Raw genomic sequence first — 17500 nt, forward strand, 5'->3', positions numbered from 1 at the left:
AGTTGGGGCAGTCGTCGTGAGCGGTGCACTCGGCGTAGCACCTGCGCGCGGGGAAACGCGGGGAGTGAAAATGAAGAACTGGAAACTTTTTTTTTTTTTTTTTTTGGCAACATGTGTGTGTGGCGTCTCTTTTAACAACACTATTACCTTGGGTGTATAACTTACCTGCTGTATGGGTCTCCCTGGTAGTACTCGGGGCAAGAGCAAATAGCGCGACTGTTCCTGACGTCACAGTAAGCTCCCTCACCGCAGGCATCACGGCAAGGATTCACACAGCTGGAAAGGGAGTTTAATAAATCACATGTTGTTCGTACCCCTTTATCATTTTCTTGTGATTTTTTTTATTGCTCGTCGGCAAATAAGACTGACATGAAGAATGAGGTAGATAAAGGGCGCACGAACGGCTGAAGGCTCGTCAAAGGACACCTACATGTTGTTCCGGCAGGCCATGTTATTGGGGCAGTCCGTATCGCGGACGCATTCGGGCTCGCAGCCGGTGAGGGGGTTGCCGATGTAGTTGTCGATGCAGGAGCAGACGGCGCGGTCGTTGCGCACCTTGCAGTTGGTGTTACGGCCGCAAGGAGATGGGTTGCACAGTTCCTCTGGAAAGGGATCAGTTTCGTGTAGTAAGGAATGGGAAGTCGGTACCAGTGTTCTAAAGCGTATGCGCAAAACTGACGCAGATATATGAGCTGATAAAGAGGTGAAGATATACAAGGGGTCTCCTTAACCTTGAAATGTTCAGTTTTTAAATTCTATGCATAACTACGCGTATCTTGAAGTATCTCGCCCTCTCAAAAAAAGATCAGGTGCCTTCCATACCCTGCACCCCTTCAAAACCGCTCCGCACCCTTTCCGCAAGGCCGCGTTCTATATAAGGGCAGAAAGAACTGCCCAGATCGCACCACCTGCCTCGCCGCCGCGCCCGACAAAACTTCCAGGAGATGTAACAATATATAAAATATTGTAACGTTACACGCGTTTCCCCCAGAAAGAGCTGGAGTATGTAAGTGGATAAACAACTGAATTATTTTCCACGCGCGCGCGCTCGCGCTCGTGTGTGTGTGTGTGTGTGTGTGTGTGTGTGTGTGTGTGTGTGTGTGTGTGTGTGTGTGTGTGTGTGTGTGTGTGTGTGTGCGCGTGTGTGTGTGTGTGAGTGTGTGTGTGTATGTGTTGTGTGTGCCTGTGTGTGGGTGTGTGCGGGTGTGTGTGTCAATGTCTATCTACCCATTTTCGGTATATGAATTTATATATATTTATGTATGTGTGTACATATATATATGCACACACACACATACACACACACACACACACACACACACACACACATATTTACAACTACTGACAGGAGGGAACATCGACACTTACGAGGGTCAAACCTCCTGCACCTGGTGAAAGGATCTCCCACGAATCCTCGCGGGCAGGAACAGACCGGCTGGTGGTTCCTGACGGTGCACTCGGAGCCCTGGCCGCACAGTCCCACTTGGCAGGGGTCGATGCACTTGAGACGCTGGCAGGTGAGGTGTCCTGGGCAGTCATTGCTCTCTGTGGCAAACCAGAAACCAGAATATTACTGTCATACGAACCATGTTAATGCAATAGTAGTTGCTAATGTTGATTAACACCAGTAATAGTTGTGGTAATTAACAACGGTGCAGGAGATAATGGCAGATTATGTGGCAATGATTACTTTGTCGGCAACAACAGCTGCAAGAATATTAGGGAGATTTTCTTACTAATGACAAAAAGATATAATAATAGTTATGATACAGTAATCATTATCATACATTGATCATGGTGGTACAATTGTCAACATGATTGTTGATAATGAAACTACAGCAATGATAATACTAAAGGAAATTGAAATATGTTCAGATTTTATTGTACTAACCGATACATTCGCCGCGGCGGCAGTTGGTGAGCGGGTCGCCCTCGTAGCCGATGGGGCAAGTGCACACGGGCCTGTCTCCGCGCGTGGTGCAGTCAGCGTTGATGCCGCATGGTGAAGGGTCGCACGGGTTGAGAGGGGGGGCAGGGGGGAACACGCGGGTTTCAGGCACTGCGGGCGAGACGACAAGGCTCAGAGGGAGCTTGACTTTGAACACAACACCTGCTACTGATGGCAATATAGAGCAACTGAAGCGGAGTACAGAAGATAGCATTTACGTCAAGCAGACCCACATCCATACCATTTCTGTTGCAGCGAATGTGAGGATCACCGCTGTAGCTGTTCGGGCAGTTGCACACAGCGCGGTGGTTGCGAGACTCGCAATCAGCGTTGATGCCACAAGCTCCCTGCACGCACACGCGCACGCACTTGGTCGATCGGCAGCGGTAGTCGTCAGGACAGTCGTCATCCCTGTCGAGAAGAGGGAAAGAAGTGATCACCTCTCCTGCCTTCCTGAGGCGGCGCATTCATGATCTCATGAGTTTCATTATCACTCCATAACGAACTCTCGCGCAGCCTTGCGCCTCCTACCTGGTGCACTGAGGCTTGCATCCGTTGATAGTGTTTCCGTCGGGGACGAAATCAGCAAGGCACCTGCAAAGGGCGATGCCCTTTGAGCTCACCTCGCACCGGGTATTGGGCCCGCAGGGCGAGGGTCGGCAAGGGTCCTGGGACGTCTGTCGATTTACAAATGGGCGATCCACGAAGGACTGCCTCAGAGGCGTCGTTACCCGACCCTGTGTCTCGGCTGTTGAAGGCGACGCCGGCGATGTCGCAGAAGGTCGTAGAAGGGAGGAGGGGGGGGGGCAAGTGTTAGACAAGAAGCTCAAAATAAGGTTGTGTTCTTGGGCATATCTTACATTCAACAGTATATGATATTTTATGTTGAGTAAGGACTTGTGGACTTCTCTCTCACACACACACAAACACACACACACACACACACACATACACACATATATACATACATACATACATACATACATACATACATACATACATACATACATACATACATACACACACACACACACACACACACACACATATATATATATATACATATACATATAACTACACACACACACACACACACACACACACACACACACACATACACACACACACACACATACTGTATATATATATAGACACACACACACACACACACATACTGTATATATAGACACACACACACACACACACACACAGACATACACACACACACACACATACTGTATATATAGACACACACACACACACACACACACACATACTGTATATATATAGACACACACACACACACACACACACACACACACACACACACACACACACACACTCACACACACACACACACATATATATGTATCTATATATGCATATATACATACATTATATATATATATATATATATATATATATATATATAATATTCATTCATATCCGTGCCACTATCGATGCGGTGTTTGACTATTTGGGGCCATGTTGACATCATGCAATTGATTGGGTCTTTATACAGGTTTTGGCTGACCAATGATCCTTCCCAGGGGAGTAGCTGGTTAGGTAATCATTGTTAGTGGTTCTCAACCCACCTTCATATCTACGATAGATTTACCTACTACCGCATTTACGTTTAACTTGTCCAGTATATGCAAATGCGATACGCGTGTTCACTCACACACACACACACACACACACACACACACACACACACACACACACACACACACGTATTTGCATATATTAAGTAACAGTAACTAGATACAGTAATAGGTGAGTCTATCGTTGATATGATGGTGGTTGAGAACCATCGACAATGATCACCGAAACAACTACTCCCCTGGGAAGGATCATTGGTCAGCGACTTCCAGTATAAAGACCCACGAATATGAATATTATATATATATATATATTATATTACATATTATATATTATATATCATATATAAGTAGTTTATCAAACACCACATCGGTGATAGCATGGGAATTAATTAATACACACACACACACACACACACACACACACACACATATATATATACACACACACACACACACACACACACACACACACACACATATATATATATATATATATACACACACATGTATATACTTATATAGATGTGTGTGTGTATTAGAGAGATACATACACATGTATATATATACATATATAAACATATATAAAGAGAGACAGATAGAGATGTAAATGGAAATGCAAACACATATCTATATACTCATTGTTATAATCATGCCAACGAAAACCTTGAAAACTGGTAATTGTTAGCAGGTTAATATTTCGTAAATGACGCAGAACATAGAGAATGAAGGTACCAGTAAATGATTCAGATATAGAATAACTTACATTACTGTCAGTGGTTAACTAATACACGACATCAATCGGTTGCTGATGTAATGACAGTGTATAGCTTGTAAATTGATTATAAATTTCATAGTTGGTTAAACGAAACATGAGTTAGACCCGTATTAGATGAGGAAAGTATCAACATGTCGTTCCTTGTTACCCTTTGTTCGAGTCAACGTCTTTGGGTTTATATGTGAAATTTCAAGGACGGGACTTGCCTCGTCCAAACTGAGTTCTGGAATCAACTGAGCTGCTGTGTGCCGCAAGGGGATGGTATCTTTGTTAACATACGCACATTCACTCACACAGTTTTACACCAAACATAAATTGTAGTTACAAGTTGATGGTCATCACATGCTGGAATGTTATAAGCCCATATACACGCAACATAAAATCGTGTAGAAACGGAAAATAAATGTTTCAGTTCACATGCTTCAAAGGAAAGAGTTCCAAGTATATCTCCAACATATCGTTTGGGATAGAGCGATCATTATTAGTAAAGGAAATTAAGACAAATCGAAGACTATGTAACTATCATTATGAAATCTGCTGCAACATATAAAGGGCTAAGGTTTAGTCATGATACAATAGTCCCTACATAGTCATGCAAATCCTTACTGAATATTACAGTCATAATACAGTAGTCCCTACATAGTCATGCAAATTCTTACTGAATATTACAAAGTCCTTATCCAGAAGCCAATTGGATCCGCAGTTACTCTAAGAATCTTCAGGACAAACGGTAGATGTGAGGTATCCATGTCAGACTTGTGTCAAGTTCCTATATGCTGTATACTGTCAGTCAATATTCCCAATCTGCTATATCCATGCTTTATTTGAAATTAGTCCTTTCTGGAGACATCTGTCTGCTGATTAGTGGCTGTCATATTATACATGGTCTTATATCCAAGTCCTGAATGTAGTTCATACATTAAACCATGCTTTTGATAAGAGTACTATTTGCTGAACTGAAAATGTCGATTCTTTATCATGACTATCACTGATAAAGATTATCTGTCTGTTTGAGGTTTGAGAAGTGACAAAAGCGAACCTATGACAAGGAGCTTAGCCACTACTTAAGGAATGCACAAAGAAAATAACCTGGCTATCAAGGTTAAGACTAAACTAGTAACTGGCAGCAGATTGAATGTTAACTACGAATGCAGACTTCCTCGCGGAAAAAAAATGTTACTTCAAAGGGCATTATTTTCTGTCATACATGGCATACTTTGTCCTTAAGGATCATAGTATCATAGACATGCCACCTGACATGCATACAGTTTAGCTTTCTAATTCGCGGAAAACTAGTAACTATTTGTGGCTAGTAACTATTTGGACGGTTAGAAACTGTCGTATGGACCGCAGACATTCCTGGGATTTTCTTAGAAAGATGCTTGAAGAAAGTGCATGTCGTGCAGTAACATGTGTTACTGGTAGCACATGCTTTTATTGAAATGTATGGTCACTGCAGTTTTTGATGTCCCTTAATATGCTTATAATCAAGAGAGATGACAGGAGGTTCATGCAGGTCAAGACGACATGCAGATTACTAGACTATTTTGCAGTGCTTACGGAACACAGCGATGGGGGCGACGGGCAACAGCGGACTGAACGGAAAAGCTGAAAATGTAAAACAGAAAGAGTGAGTAGGATCGAGCGAAGTATAGTTCGCATGCGGAGGGTTCATCATGCGGAGGGTGTGCCGGATGGAGGCCGCAACAGAAGCATCTTACTCAGAATGGCAAGTGGAGGATAGCGAATCCGCGTGTCAGTTCTGCGATGATCAGCGATGGGAGCAAAACCATAGCCTGTGTTACTTGCTTTTCCTGCGGTGATCTGAACTCCCCTGCTGGTGCCAGCAGCCATCATCATCATGGGCATGCAGTCATACTGATCTTGCCCGCTGCGGCTGTGGGTGACGGCTGTGAACATATGAGGACAAACACAACCAGGAATATGTCTTCGTGCAACACAGCTGGCATGGCCGACGCAGAGTCCTGTTGCAATTACACATGCATTGACACACAGGCCATCCATGCAGATCTGGTCATCAGCACAATTTTCATTTTGCTCACATACAGGATTGACCTTAGCAATAGCTCCTACAACCACAGGACGAGAGTGTGCTTCAGCCTTGATGGCGTTGCCCACAGGTTCACCAACAACAGCATAAGGGCTTGGCTTGGGTTGCTCGGCATAGGCCCGAATGGAGTTCTCCTGTAGTTCTGACACTAAAGCTAAGGGTGGAAGTTGGACTACTTCTGACTGAAATTCAATGGTTTCTGGTTGTATTTCACTGATGATGGCATAAGGCTCCAATTTTGAAGTTTCAGACTGAAAGTATATTTTGTTTGTTCCTAAATCACCCACTATGCTTATAGGAGGCTGTGTTGATTTTTCAGAGTCAGCTATAATAATCTCATCTTTCAACTCGCCAATGGCTCCCACAGGCAACTGGGCAGGAGTTTCAGCCTTAAAATGAAGCGGGGGGTCCTCAGCAGCAGCTACAACTCCTAGGGGTGGTTTTACTGTGACGGCAATAACCCTATCCTCAGGCACACCCTCAACCCCAAGGGGTGGAGAAGGGGTGTATTTTCCGACAAACTCGACAGGAGCTTCGTTGTGGGCCGTTTGAATCCCTAAAGGCTGAAGTGTTGGCTGATCACCTCCCACAGGAGATTGCTGCTCCACCTTCCAGGCAGCACCAGCTGCTGGCTTGGGAAGAGTCGGAGGAATGGGATGGCGTGACCCGCGGTCCGAAGATGCTGGTAGATCAAGTGGAGGTGGAAGATATTCAGAAAGAAAAGGTGGCAGTTCGGTGCTCCTAATGTGGTTCGGAGGAAGGTACGCATCGGCGGGTGTTGGTGGTGTTGTAGGTGTTGGTTCAGATTTTATTTCAAAGTCAGGAGGAAGGTATTCATTGCTGGGTAGTGGTGGTGTAGTTATTGCTTCGAATTTTGTCTCAGGTTCTGGAGGAAGATACTGATCAGATGGTGCTGCAGGAGATGGCAATTCAGCTTTGAAATCAAGATCAGGAGGCAAGTATGCACCACCAACCTCAAGAAATGATTTTACCTGAGGTTGATCTACTTTCGGACTTTGTGACTGAGGCGAAGGGTCCAAATACTCTTTATCAGGAGGAGTAAGATGTAAAGATTCCGGAAAGAATAATGAGTGGAATGAGCCCAAAACACTGTCTTTTTCTGTTGCTGTTTTAACTGTCGTTGTAGGCAGGGTTTCGACATTCTTGGGGCCTTGATTATCACGTATTTGGTATCCATAAGCATAATCGATTTTCTCATAGCCTGGTAACCTCGCCCCAAAAGGCAGTTGATCTGGGGTAGCGTAGTACACGTTCAAATTCACAGGGTTTCGTTGAGGCGGAGGAATAATGGACTCGACGGCATCGAGTTCAACATCTGAGTGAATCAGTTGATCGCTGGGCAAAGCTAATAGTTCTGTGTCGCGGTTGATAACTGCACAAACAAACATGGAGAAACAATTCTAGTCATTCAATAGTCAGTGAATACATTTTAACTTCATTCACATAATTTGAAGACAAAGTCAACAAGTTGCGCAGCTTTTCGAAAGTACGGGGAACATGCAGAATGCTGTGAAACTAATGGTAGTTAAAAAACTCTTCCTCACGATGAAGAAATTCCTAATTTGAGTAAAAAATAATCACAACATAGACTAAGTCAGAAATAAAACCTAGGAGAAAGTAAAATACTTGTCTATAGTCATCTAGACAAAAAAAAAAAAAAAAAAAAAAAAAAAAAAAAAAAAAAAAAAAAAAAAAAAAAAAAAATGCATGAAATAATAATAACGTGATTCAATAAAAATCTAATGGAGGCAAAACATATTGCAAAGAATAATGAATTGTTTCGTATCCAACAATAAAAACAAAAAGAAAGAAAAACATGAAAGTTTTCCCTAACACAGATGGTCTGAATATAAACGTGTTTGAACCAAATAATCTCGGTCTTATATGTTCACTGTGATAATTGTTGGAAAAGGGATAAATGGGGAAAATAATTCCTCATTGACCTGATTTCGGGATTTTTTTTTTTTCCGCTGATAATCTGCTCAGCCTAATATGGAATGCTGTAGGCTTTCTTCCACGGTGAATACAATATAAAGTCTGAATGTGTTTTGAAAGGGAGCTCCTAAATCCCAATTCTGCGCACGTATGTGTTTTTCGTCAGGACTTGTCACGAAAGGCCTATTTATGAACTGAACATCAAGGCCTCTCGCTACTTCCTTCCGGGGTATTATTTAAAAACACTATAAAGATAAACACAACGTAACGTTGGCGGTCTGACATGTTAGTTGAGTCTGATTTGCTAACGTAAAGCACCAACTCTTTTAAACATACGCATAAACAATTAATCTATATTTACAAAAAAAGTCAATAGATCTACTGTCTGTAAGCCAAACTACTATAAAAAGGACAATACTTTGTACATTGCATATGAATATCAACCACTTGCATTACTTGGCATATTTACAAGGTGTTATCACCCTATTACAAAGAACTTACATGAATGTTGTGCCCAAGCACCGCCGACGAGCAGCGCCAGACCGACGACTAACAACTTCATCACGTTTTCTGTGGAAGAAAAGAAGGGTACACTGTAATAAATGTTCAAACTTTTTCAAGAAAATAAACTGCCTGAAAGAGACGAATGCTGGAAAGTCTTACCTATTCTTAACGTATTATAATCTTCCTTCTATCGATAAAATGTTTTTTTTTTCCCAATTTCTCTATCAAAAAAAAAAAAAAAAAAAAAAAAATACAGGTGTTCCAGTACAGATGCCCTCATCCACTGCCATATAATCCATTCACATCTTTGGCTGACAGGATCACAGCGAAAAGACAAAAAGCAGAGACCAAGGCTAAGGGCCAAGGGAGAAGGATCGTCTCTCCCTGTCCTACGGCGCCGCCAGGACTCAGCTGGCCCCTCTCCCACTTCTCTCCGCCCGCGCTCAGCTCCGCCCTTGTCTAATATGGGCGCCACAAGGTCGTCGAGAAGTCACCAACACCCAGATCTTATTTTAGCTGAGCCACGTTTTTTGTTTAGTTCATTGTTATTCACGTTTTGATAATCAGAAATAGATTTATCTATTTGTACTTGGGGTACGCGCGCGCATGTGCGAGTGTGTGAAAAGAGTGTCAGTGCAAATGTTACTGTGTATATGACAGTGTGCGTTTGTATGTGTGTGTGTGTGTGTGTGTGTGTGTGTGTGTGTGTGTGTGTGTGTGTGTGTGTGTGTGTGTGTGTGTGTGTGTGTGTGTGTGTGTGTGAGAGAGAGAGAGTATGCGCGCGCGCGTGCGTGTGCTGGACGATTGACCGAAACTGGAAGAACGAAAGGAAATCGTCGCATCACTTTCGATCATTTGCGCTTGCACTTTCTACGGCGGCTTAGTTTATATATGTTTGCAGTTGTGCATGTTAATACCTATCCATTGTTTATCTTGGTCTGATTCATTGCGAAAGTAAATGTTAGAGTAATTGTGTTATTATCTAAACAATGTGCTCTTGTTCTGGTAATCTCGGATAAAGTTGTTGAGTAACAGTCGTGCATCTGGCATTAGTGTTTCGGTGTAGTCGATGATATATCGCCTGGATATTTGATAGAAGCAATCACACATCAACTAAAAACAATGGAAGCATGATCCTTCCACCACAGTAAGACCCAGAACGCGCTCCCCTCCGCTCCCCGGCCGTCGGCGGTGCCTAGACAGCGACCTGGGCAAGTGACCGGCGAACTTAGGTCATCATGAGCGAACAGATGACTTCACACCGAACAGAACAGGTCGGTTTAACTGTACCTAGCCGACGTGGGCTGCGGGAGGGGCTGTGGGCGGTAGAAAGCCAACAGCCTGTGGGCAAGACAGAGGAGTTCCTGTTTACCTCTTGACGTGTCTTCAGGAATAATGATAAAAGAAAGCCTCTCACATGAAGGGTCCGAGTTAAGCAAGGCGAGAGGCGCCAAAAAGGCAGTCAAGGAGACGTAGCCAGAGAGGGAATGGCGGCGAGATGGCTCCACCGCGTTGTCATCCGATTACGCTTGATGTCTACAAACAACACTAATCTTGTTTAATTTCTATTATTTTTTTCAAGAAGATTTTTTTATAGATAAAAATCATCGATGAGGCAAAAGTTATAGACGTCTCTTGCAATAGAACAATTGCAAGTGAGATTCTGCAACTTTCACTCCAGGCCAACAACGCCCTCAGATTCTTGCGTCACCGACAGCCGTCTTCTCGGTCTCTCCGCCTCCTCCACATTTTCTTTCCTCATATCTTTTGTTCTTCTCTTCCATGCCCCATCTCCTGCTCAGCTCCCTCTGCCATTGTCGAGGCAGGTAGGAAAGGTCAAAGAATATTTGTACTTATTTTGTTAAGAGCACAAAGAGACTAAGTACTTCAAGACATTAAACAATATGCCGTCAATTTGCCAGTGAAATAACTACATTTGCTATACTTGTGTAATTTTCCCTTTTGGAATTTCGCAATCACTAAATCGAACATAAGGCGCATGAATCAACTAAAGGACGTGTACCAATGTTACAGTTATATCTACCGACCAACGTTTCTGTTTATCACAATGCGATTCATACAACTTGGAGGCAACATCTGCATCCAGATATTCGCTGCCTAGTCTTTCCTTCGCTCGTCAATCACCCCGCACTCACGAACGCACTGTAAAAAGCACGAGGAAAAAACCATGGCCGCCCAGACTGTGAGTCGGAGGCCGGGGGGAGTTAACGGCCCATCTTTACGAAAGGGGTAATACGGAAAGGGAGGGAAAGAAAGAGGGAGGAAAAGAGGTAGGAGAGAAAGATGAGGATAGGAGGGGCAGCAAGCACGTTTTGCCAGACGATAAACCTGTTATTTTGCCCCGCCGCCCACGCGGCAGCAATATTGACAAAGCGCTGTAGAGATCTACCGAAATGATCAGAGACGGAGGTTGGGCCAACGTGGAGGGGCCGGACATGGTTAGAAGCGCTGAAGTCAGTCTGGCCTGTCGTAAGCGTGATTTCAAGTCGATTTGAATATTCCAAAGCTAAAGGACACGTGAAGGTTAGGTGGCGCCGGAGGTGTGCGCGAGTCGGATACTTCCCGGGGAGTATGGTCTGCCTAAGGGTCGGGCCAAGATAGTCGCCAGCAAGAAGTGTGCATTGTCCTTGCTGCCCTTTCCTGCATTTGAACAATATCAAGGAAAAAAACATTCGTGGCTGAATCTGATGGCATCTGGCGATGACCACACTTAGGCTAGACTTACGAGTTTTCGGAATAAATAAGTTGGTCACCCAAGCGCACGGACTAGCGCTCTTTGGAACGGTACTCAGCCCACGCGCAGCAAGCACGGCTTCAAGTCCAATAAACCAGAAGGGAAAAACAGGACACCGCAGCCTCTTAGACCACTGGGTGTCCTCCGTCCCGGACCTCCCTCGTGTCCTCTTTCCCCCGCTCTCTCCCCCTCGACCACCTCCGCTACGCCCACGGCTCACCCACACGCAGCAGGTCCTCGTGCGGGCACTCGATGGGGATAGACCCACGCAGGGAGCTGTATGCACGGTGTTCAAAAGGGACATATATTTACACTAGGGGATCCTTCTCCTCCTTTATTGCATTGTATTAACGACAGCACACACACACACACACACACACACACACACACACACACACACACACACACACACACACACACACACACACACACACACACACACACACGCACACACACACACACACACACACACACACACACACACACACACACACACACACACACACACACACACACACACACACACACGTGCACACACACTCACACACACAAATCATGAATAAATACAAATTAATAGAGTTCAGATGACTTGAGGACTAATGTCTTGCATGCATACATTTCTACGGGCGTGGTGGATATTGTTTCTACACTGCCGCCCACCTATGCCCTTGGTGACGCTTGGTGCCGGCGGGGCGAAGCAATACCGGATGAGGCAGCGCCGTGAGGCGTCGCTTTTTGCCAGGCTGGGGAATGTGGCTCGGTAAAATAGCTAGCAAAGAGGGGCTGGGGTGTCAGCGTACCGAAAAGCGAAGCAGATTTGCTCGGTAAAGCAACAAGTTGGAAAGACTGCAAGAAGTCTCGACTAGAGTGACAAGACGGGTAGAAGAGGACAAGGTTGAGGTTGAATTACATGAAAAAGGATACATCAAAAAAGAAAAAAAAGAAAGTAACTGAAGGCTGAATCACGACCATAGTGACAGATAGCATGTACCAATCGAAGTCGTATGCACTGAGCAGGAGAAGAAGCGGGAGTGGGCGGGGAGATATACAGGGTTACTCAACTTTCCGGCAAGCTGTCTCCTTCTCCCTATCCTCACCAATCTGCCAACCTCTGGCTCGGTCCCCGACCAGTCCCCTACTCACAAACCTGAACCTCGCCCACGGAGGTCAGCGCCTAGCCGTTACCTCAGATGGCTCGGGGAAATGCCTTCGCTGGCGGCCGCGTGATGTATGAAGGGGGTCCGCGAGGGGCCATTAGCCTAAGCTATTAAGGCTGCCTTTGTTAGCTGCGTCTCGGATGAACTGATGTAAGTAAATGAAATGATTGGAATGCTAATAGTGACGATGGTAAAAATAACTACTGCACATTAATAGACACCAATGACTCCTTCATCGAAGAGACATAGCAACGCCATAATACCGCTTGTAGCAATGACTGTGTTAAAACGCAGACGTATGATGAAGTATTGCATGACGAAGTACGGAGTAAGGTATGAGGTCAGGAAGGCCAGGATCCTCAGCGTGGGACGCGGCAACACGCAAGGAAGCCCTCAGGAATCCCGCGGAATCCACACCAAACGGCCACGACCGCTAGGAAGAAGTAAGAATGCGCTGGGGTGGCTGGAGAGGCGGTAACGGGAAAAGGAATCAATGATGGTCGAATAAGAAGAGGGCGAGAGAGAGAAGCAGGAAGCGAAAAGGAGACGGTGAGCGTGGTGTGTTACATGCACTGGAGGAGGAGGTGCGAGTATCTAGACTCTCTCAAGGTAGCCAAGTAGCCTGCGTTATCATTTTTTTTCATCTATTATTCTAAACTGGATTGCGCATGGATGCAGAGAGCGGGAGAGGAGCCTCGGCTGAAGGTCAGGGAGGGACAGGGGACCAGAGAGGGAAGAAAACCAGATAAGTAGAAGGCAGATAATTGGTTGCTCCTTAATAACATGGTCTCAGAAGCAGCTGGCGTCTCAAATACACTTATGCTTTAGATCTCCGAGGGTATTTATAGGCGGATGCGGGCGAGGGATTTCTCACGGAACAAAGCATCCTAACCACCTACTACCTCACTCCCCGACTCTCACCCCTCCCCCATCACCCGCAATCCCCTTCACCACACCATCCCTTTGCCCCCCCGCCTCCAAGTTACACCCCCCCGCAAACACAAAAACTGGATGATCTACTGTTGTTATCGGGAATCCTAGCCCTTCAACCGCTCATTATGTCGAGGGAGAGAATATCAAAGAGAGAGAGATTGAGAGAGAGAGAGAGAGAGAGAGAGAGAGAGAGAGAGAGAGAGAGAGAGAGAGAGAGAGAGAGAGAGAGAGAGAGAGAGAGAGAGAGAGATAAACACACACACACACACACACACACACACACACACACACACACATATATATATATATATATATATATATATATATATATATATGTGTGTGTGTGGGTATGTGTGTGTGTGTGTATGTGTATATGCATGTATGCATGTATATATATATATATATACATATATATATATATATGTACCTATCTATCTATATGTCTATATATATGTGTGTGTGTGTGTATGTGTGTGAGTGAGTGTGTGTGTGTGTGTGTGTGTGTGTGTGTGTGTGTGTGTGTGTGTGTGTGTGTGTGTGTGTGTGTGTGTGTGTGTGTGTGTGTGTGTGTGTTGCGTGTGTGTGCATTTATTTAGGTACCCCCCCCCCCCCCCACACACACACATATGTATATTGCCAGATATATAGATATAGATATAGAAATATAGAAAGCGAAGGAGCGCGAGTCGGTAGGCACAGCGAGCGTCGGTGAAAGAGCCAGCGACAGAGGCCCCTTCGCCCCCGTGCGCCGAGGGCCCCGTCGGGTGACACTCCTCCGGTACCTCGGGGGAGACCGATGCGGGTTGTGCCTCGGGTGACAACACACCTTTAATTTAGCGGTGTCTCCTCCTCCGCTCGGGGCCGCACGGCCGGATATTCGTGCCCAGAGATCTCTAGTGCTGGTAATTATATGGAATCTGATAATCTCACGCGTGACTGTAATAACAAAAATATGACGAGGTAATTGCCCCGCTGTGTAGATAAATTACTCCGATAATCGATCGATGCAACAAAGGCAATGCCACCGTAAACAGAGGTAATAATGATACCAATAAAGATTACGACTATAAAAGCCCCAATACGCCTTCAGAAAACTAGACATTATCTTCATGAAAAAAGCTTCGCCAGCCGAGAGCGGCCGAACCCTTGCCCCGTCCGGGCCACTTCCACGCAGGCTGTCTAACTACGGAGTGTGGGGGCGACGAGGTCACTGGACCCGCCTAGCTCTTCCCAGTCACTCCGGAAAGGACTCCCTTGGAAGGATATCTGTTATCGCCTCGGTGACTGACCCTTACAGTTATCCACGTGTACCAGTCACATCGTCCCTCATAAGAGGCACACTTGAGACAAGCAACGCATAATGAGGGGAGCCTTATAAGATCAGCAGCGCCAAGCAAGAAATTCAGTAAACGGTAAATTAATTATATAGGATGTGGTGAGAATGAACTTTGGATAACTTAAGTCCAAACTCCAAGGTATAAGAAATGAGGATTGAAGCTTGGGGCGCTACGTATGGTCAGAGAAGGTGTATAAATGACCATAGATTATGCGCAATTAGGGATGGGGTACTAAGATAAGTGTGTTTGCATAAAAACTAAGAATATGCGCGATGTGTAAGGCAATAAATAAAATTTAAATAAGGAAGTCACACGGAGGTGCAAGGACATGCTAACAAGAAGGAAACTTACACGTAATGTGTGTATTACTGAAGTACGTGTATACTTATGAGGCGACACGGTAAACTGTAAGGTTGCGTGAGGATGAGGCTACCCGTGGTGGGAGATAATGAGGCATGAGGAGATGACGGCAGCCTTGAACACCGGGTACTTTGACCTTAGTTAGACGGAGAATGGAGAAGGGGGCGAGGGAGATCAAGAGATCCAGAGAAATGGACGTCTACGGAGATCCTGGCTGCTTCTCCCGACAAACGTCAGGCAAGAGGAGGAAGCACGTATGGATGAATTTATATTTGCATCTGATCAAAGCACACTGTAGCTTCCTGCATATCTTATAACGAAGCGTATATAATTTTCGTTAAGAACAAGATGCAGAGACACAAGGCTGTACTAGATATCCCTGCCGTGTTCACCAAACAAGTTGTTAGTTCCTCATTTTTCAAAAAAGGCAATTTCAAGGACTTAAGGGATCCTTATCCTAAGCTCGGGGGATTTGTGAGGTGATTATGGTGTTACTCATTAAATATATATAATAAGGGATGGTTCTTAACAAAATTATAATACTGTAAATTTAATTTATTATAACAGATCCATCAATTAAACGACATTACCTTGATATAGCATGGAAATAATGCGGTAATAAAACAAAACAAGGGCAGCTTTCTTACCTTATCAGGGGTAAGTGACCTATATTGGGATGATTGCTCTTTTTCTGTCGCAGTGCAACTTTCACTCTCACTTCCAAGTTGGGTCACGCGAAAAGCTCCCTTTAGACCCTCGAAATAACATCTCGTGTGGCATTCCGAGACCCCGATTGCGTTGGCACCGTCGGCGAGAAAAGTGACAAGTGCTTCGGAAAAATACTGACGAAGGAAGAGAGCGGCGACCGCCCTCAACACATTAGACAGCTGGTCGGACAGGTCTGGTATATGCCAGGTAAGCGGACGTGAGATGCTACATTCTCTTCAGCTTTCACGCTCGGTGTGAGTTGACCGGTCTAAGAATCATGACTTAATAAGAGGACAGTAACCAAAAAATGAATTGAATTCGGCTAAACCAACTTTGCTTTAAAAGGGAGTCCGAGCATAAGCAGAGCTCCTGTGAGTCACATTTCAAAAGAAATGGGAGATCACGAGGAGGAGGTGAAAGCTACATGATGGTTGTGGGACAAACTGGAATGTAGTGAGTAATCACTTTACATATATGGTAGTAACAGAGACTCACGAGGCCGGGTGTTTCTACGAACACCGTTTTCTGTTTTGTATAACAAATAACCACTTGCTAGTTTCATCCATCCCACATCAAGTATATTCTACATATTGGTGTTAATTTGAATTAACAAATATTTGGTCACAATAACTCTAAACCCGTGGTAAAAATCTAGACCGGTAGCCTAGAGCAGCTGAGTTCACTGACTTTTACTTTCATCAGCAGCAAAAACAGCGACAAGAAGGTGTCTCCCTTGCAGCCTCCCCGCCCTCCTCTGCCTTCCCTTTCTGGGACGCTAACCGGGATGTTATTAAAGTTTATCTTCTAAAGGCATGTTTCATTATTTTAACTGTCTTCGTTGCTAACGACGGTGTATCCTAACACACGTACCAATCGCAGGTGTTTAAAAACAAACAAGAACGACCAACTGTCACTTTCGCGTGTCAAGGACAGCGGGGGTGAGAGTCTCTCGCTGCCACTTTCTCCTGTCGGGTCTCGGGAACGGCGAGGATATGAATGACGTCGCGCATACTGTCCTGAAGGTAAACTTGAATGAAGATGTTTCGCTCTGAAAGGTCGTGGGTTGTTGTGTAGCCCGTACGTTCATGTTTGTATGTTCATATTTCCACAGCATTCCAGTTGATATTATTATGATTACAAACGATGGGCACCCTTTTACGGCGAAAGGATGGACACCAATAATTAAATATAACTATATTTGATTGATACTGTGGGTAAAAGATTGAGTATCACAATATTTCAACAGATTCTCACATTGCGAGTGTGTTGGGCAAGTGCCTCCTTGACCGCAAATCAAATTATCCAACGTCTCATTTTCCCGACGCGCCGCATGCCTCTTGTTTCCCTTCCACAAACTGGAATTTATTTGCTCTTTCCCAGTCTCTCCTTCGG

At 44.8% G+C, this 17500-nt stretch overlaps 1 protein-coding gene across 3 annotated transcripts in view; it reads right to left on the reverse strand.

The window, feature by feature from the left end:
- The window catches only part of LOC125035839 (adhesive plaque matrix protein 2-like), a 25433-nt gene that overhangs the window by 1959 nt on the left and 5974 nt on the right, over positions 1 to 17500 (reverse strand). The window contains exons 2-10 of one of the 3 annotated variants that reach the window (XM_047628108.1): positions 8856 to 8924; positions 5888 to 5935; positions 2480 to 2696; positions 2190 to 2359; positions 1892 to 2059; positions 1369 to 1545; positions 431 to 602; positions 166 to 276; positions 1 to 41 (exon numbers count right to left, since the gene is read on the reverse strand). The exon at positions 1 to 41 is cut by the window's left edge and continues 153 nt beyond it. In XM_047628108.1, coding sequence (XP_047484064.1) covers positions 1 to 41; positions 166 to 276; positions 431 to 602; positions 1369 to 1545; positions 1892 to 2059; positions 2190 to 2359; positions 2480 to 2696; positions 5888 to 5935; positions 8856 to 8916 — 1165 coding nt within the window. In that variant the 5' untranslated portion in view covers positions 8917 to 8924. The other 2 variants (XM_047628109.1, XM_047628107.1) reach the window with 2 other exon arrangements.

This window comes from Penaeus chinensis, chromosome 20 (assembly GCF_019202785.1).
Source record: "Penaeus chinensis breed Huanghai No. 1 chromosome 20, ASM1920278v2, whole genome shotgun sequence".
In the NCBI taxonomy this organism is placed as follows: domain Eukaryota; kingdom Metazoa; phylum Arthropoda; class Malacostraca; order Decapoda; family Penaeidae; genus Penaeus; species Penaeus chinensis.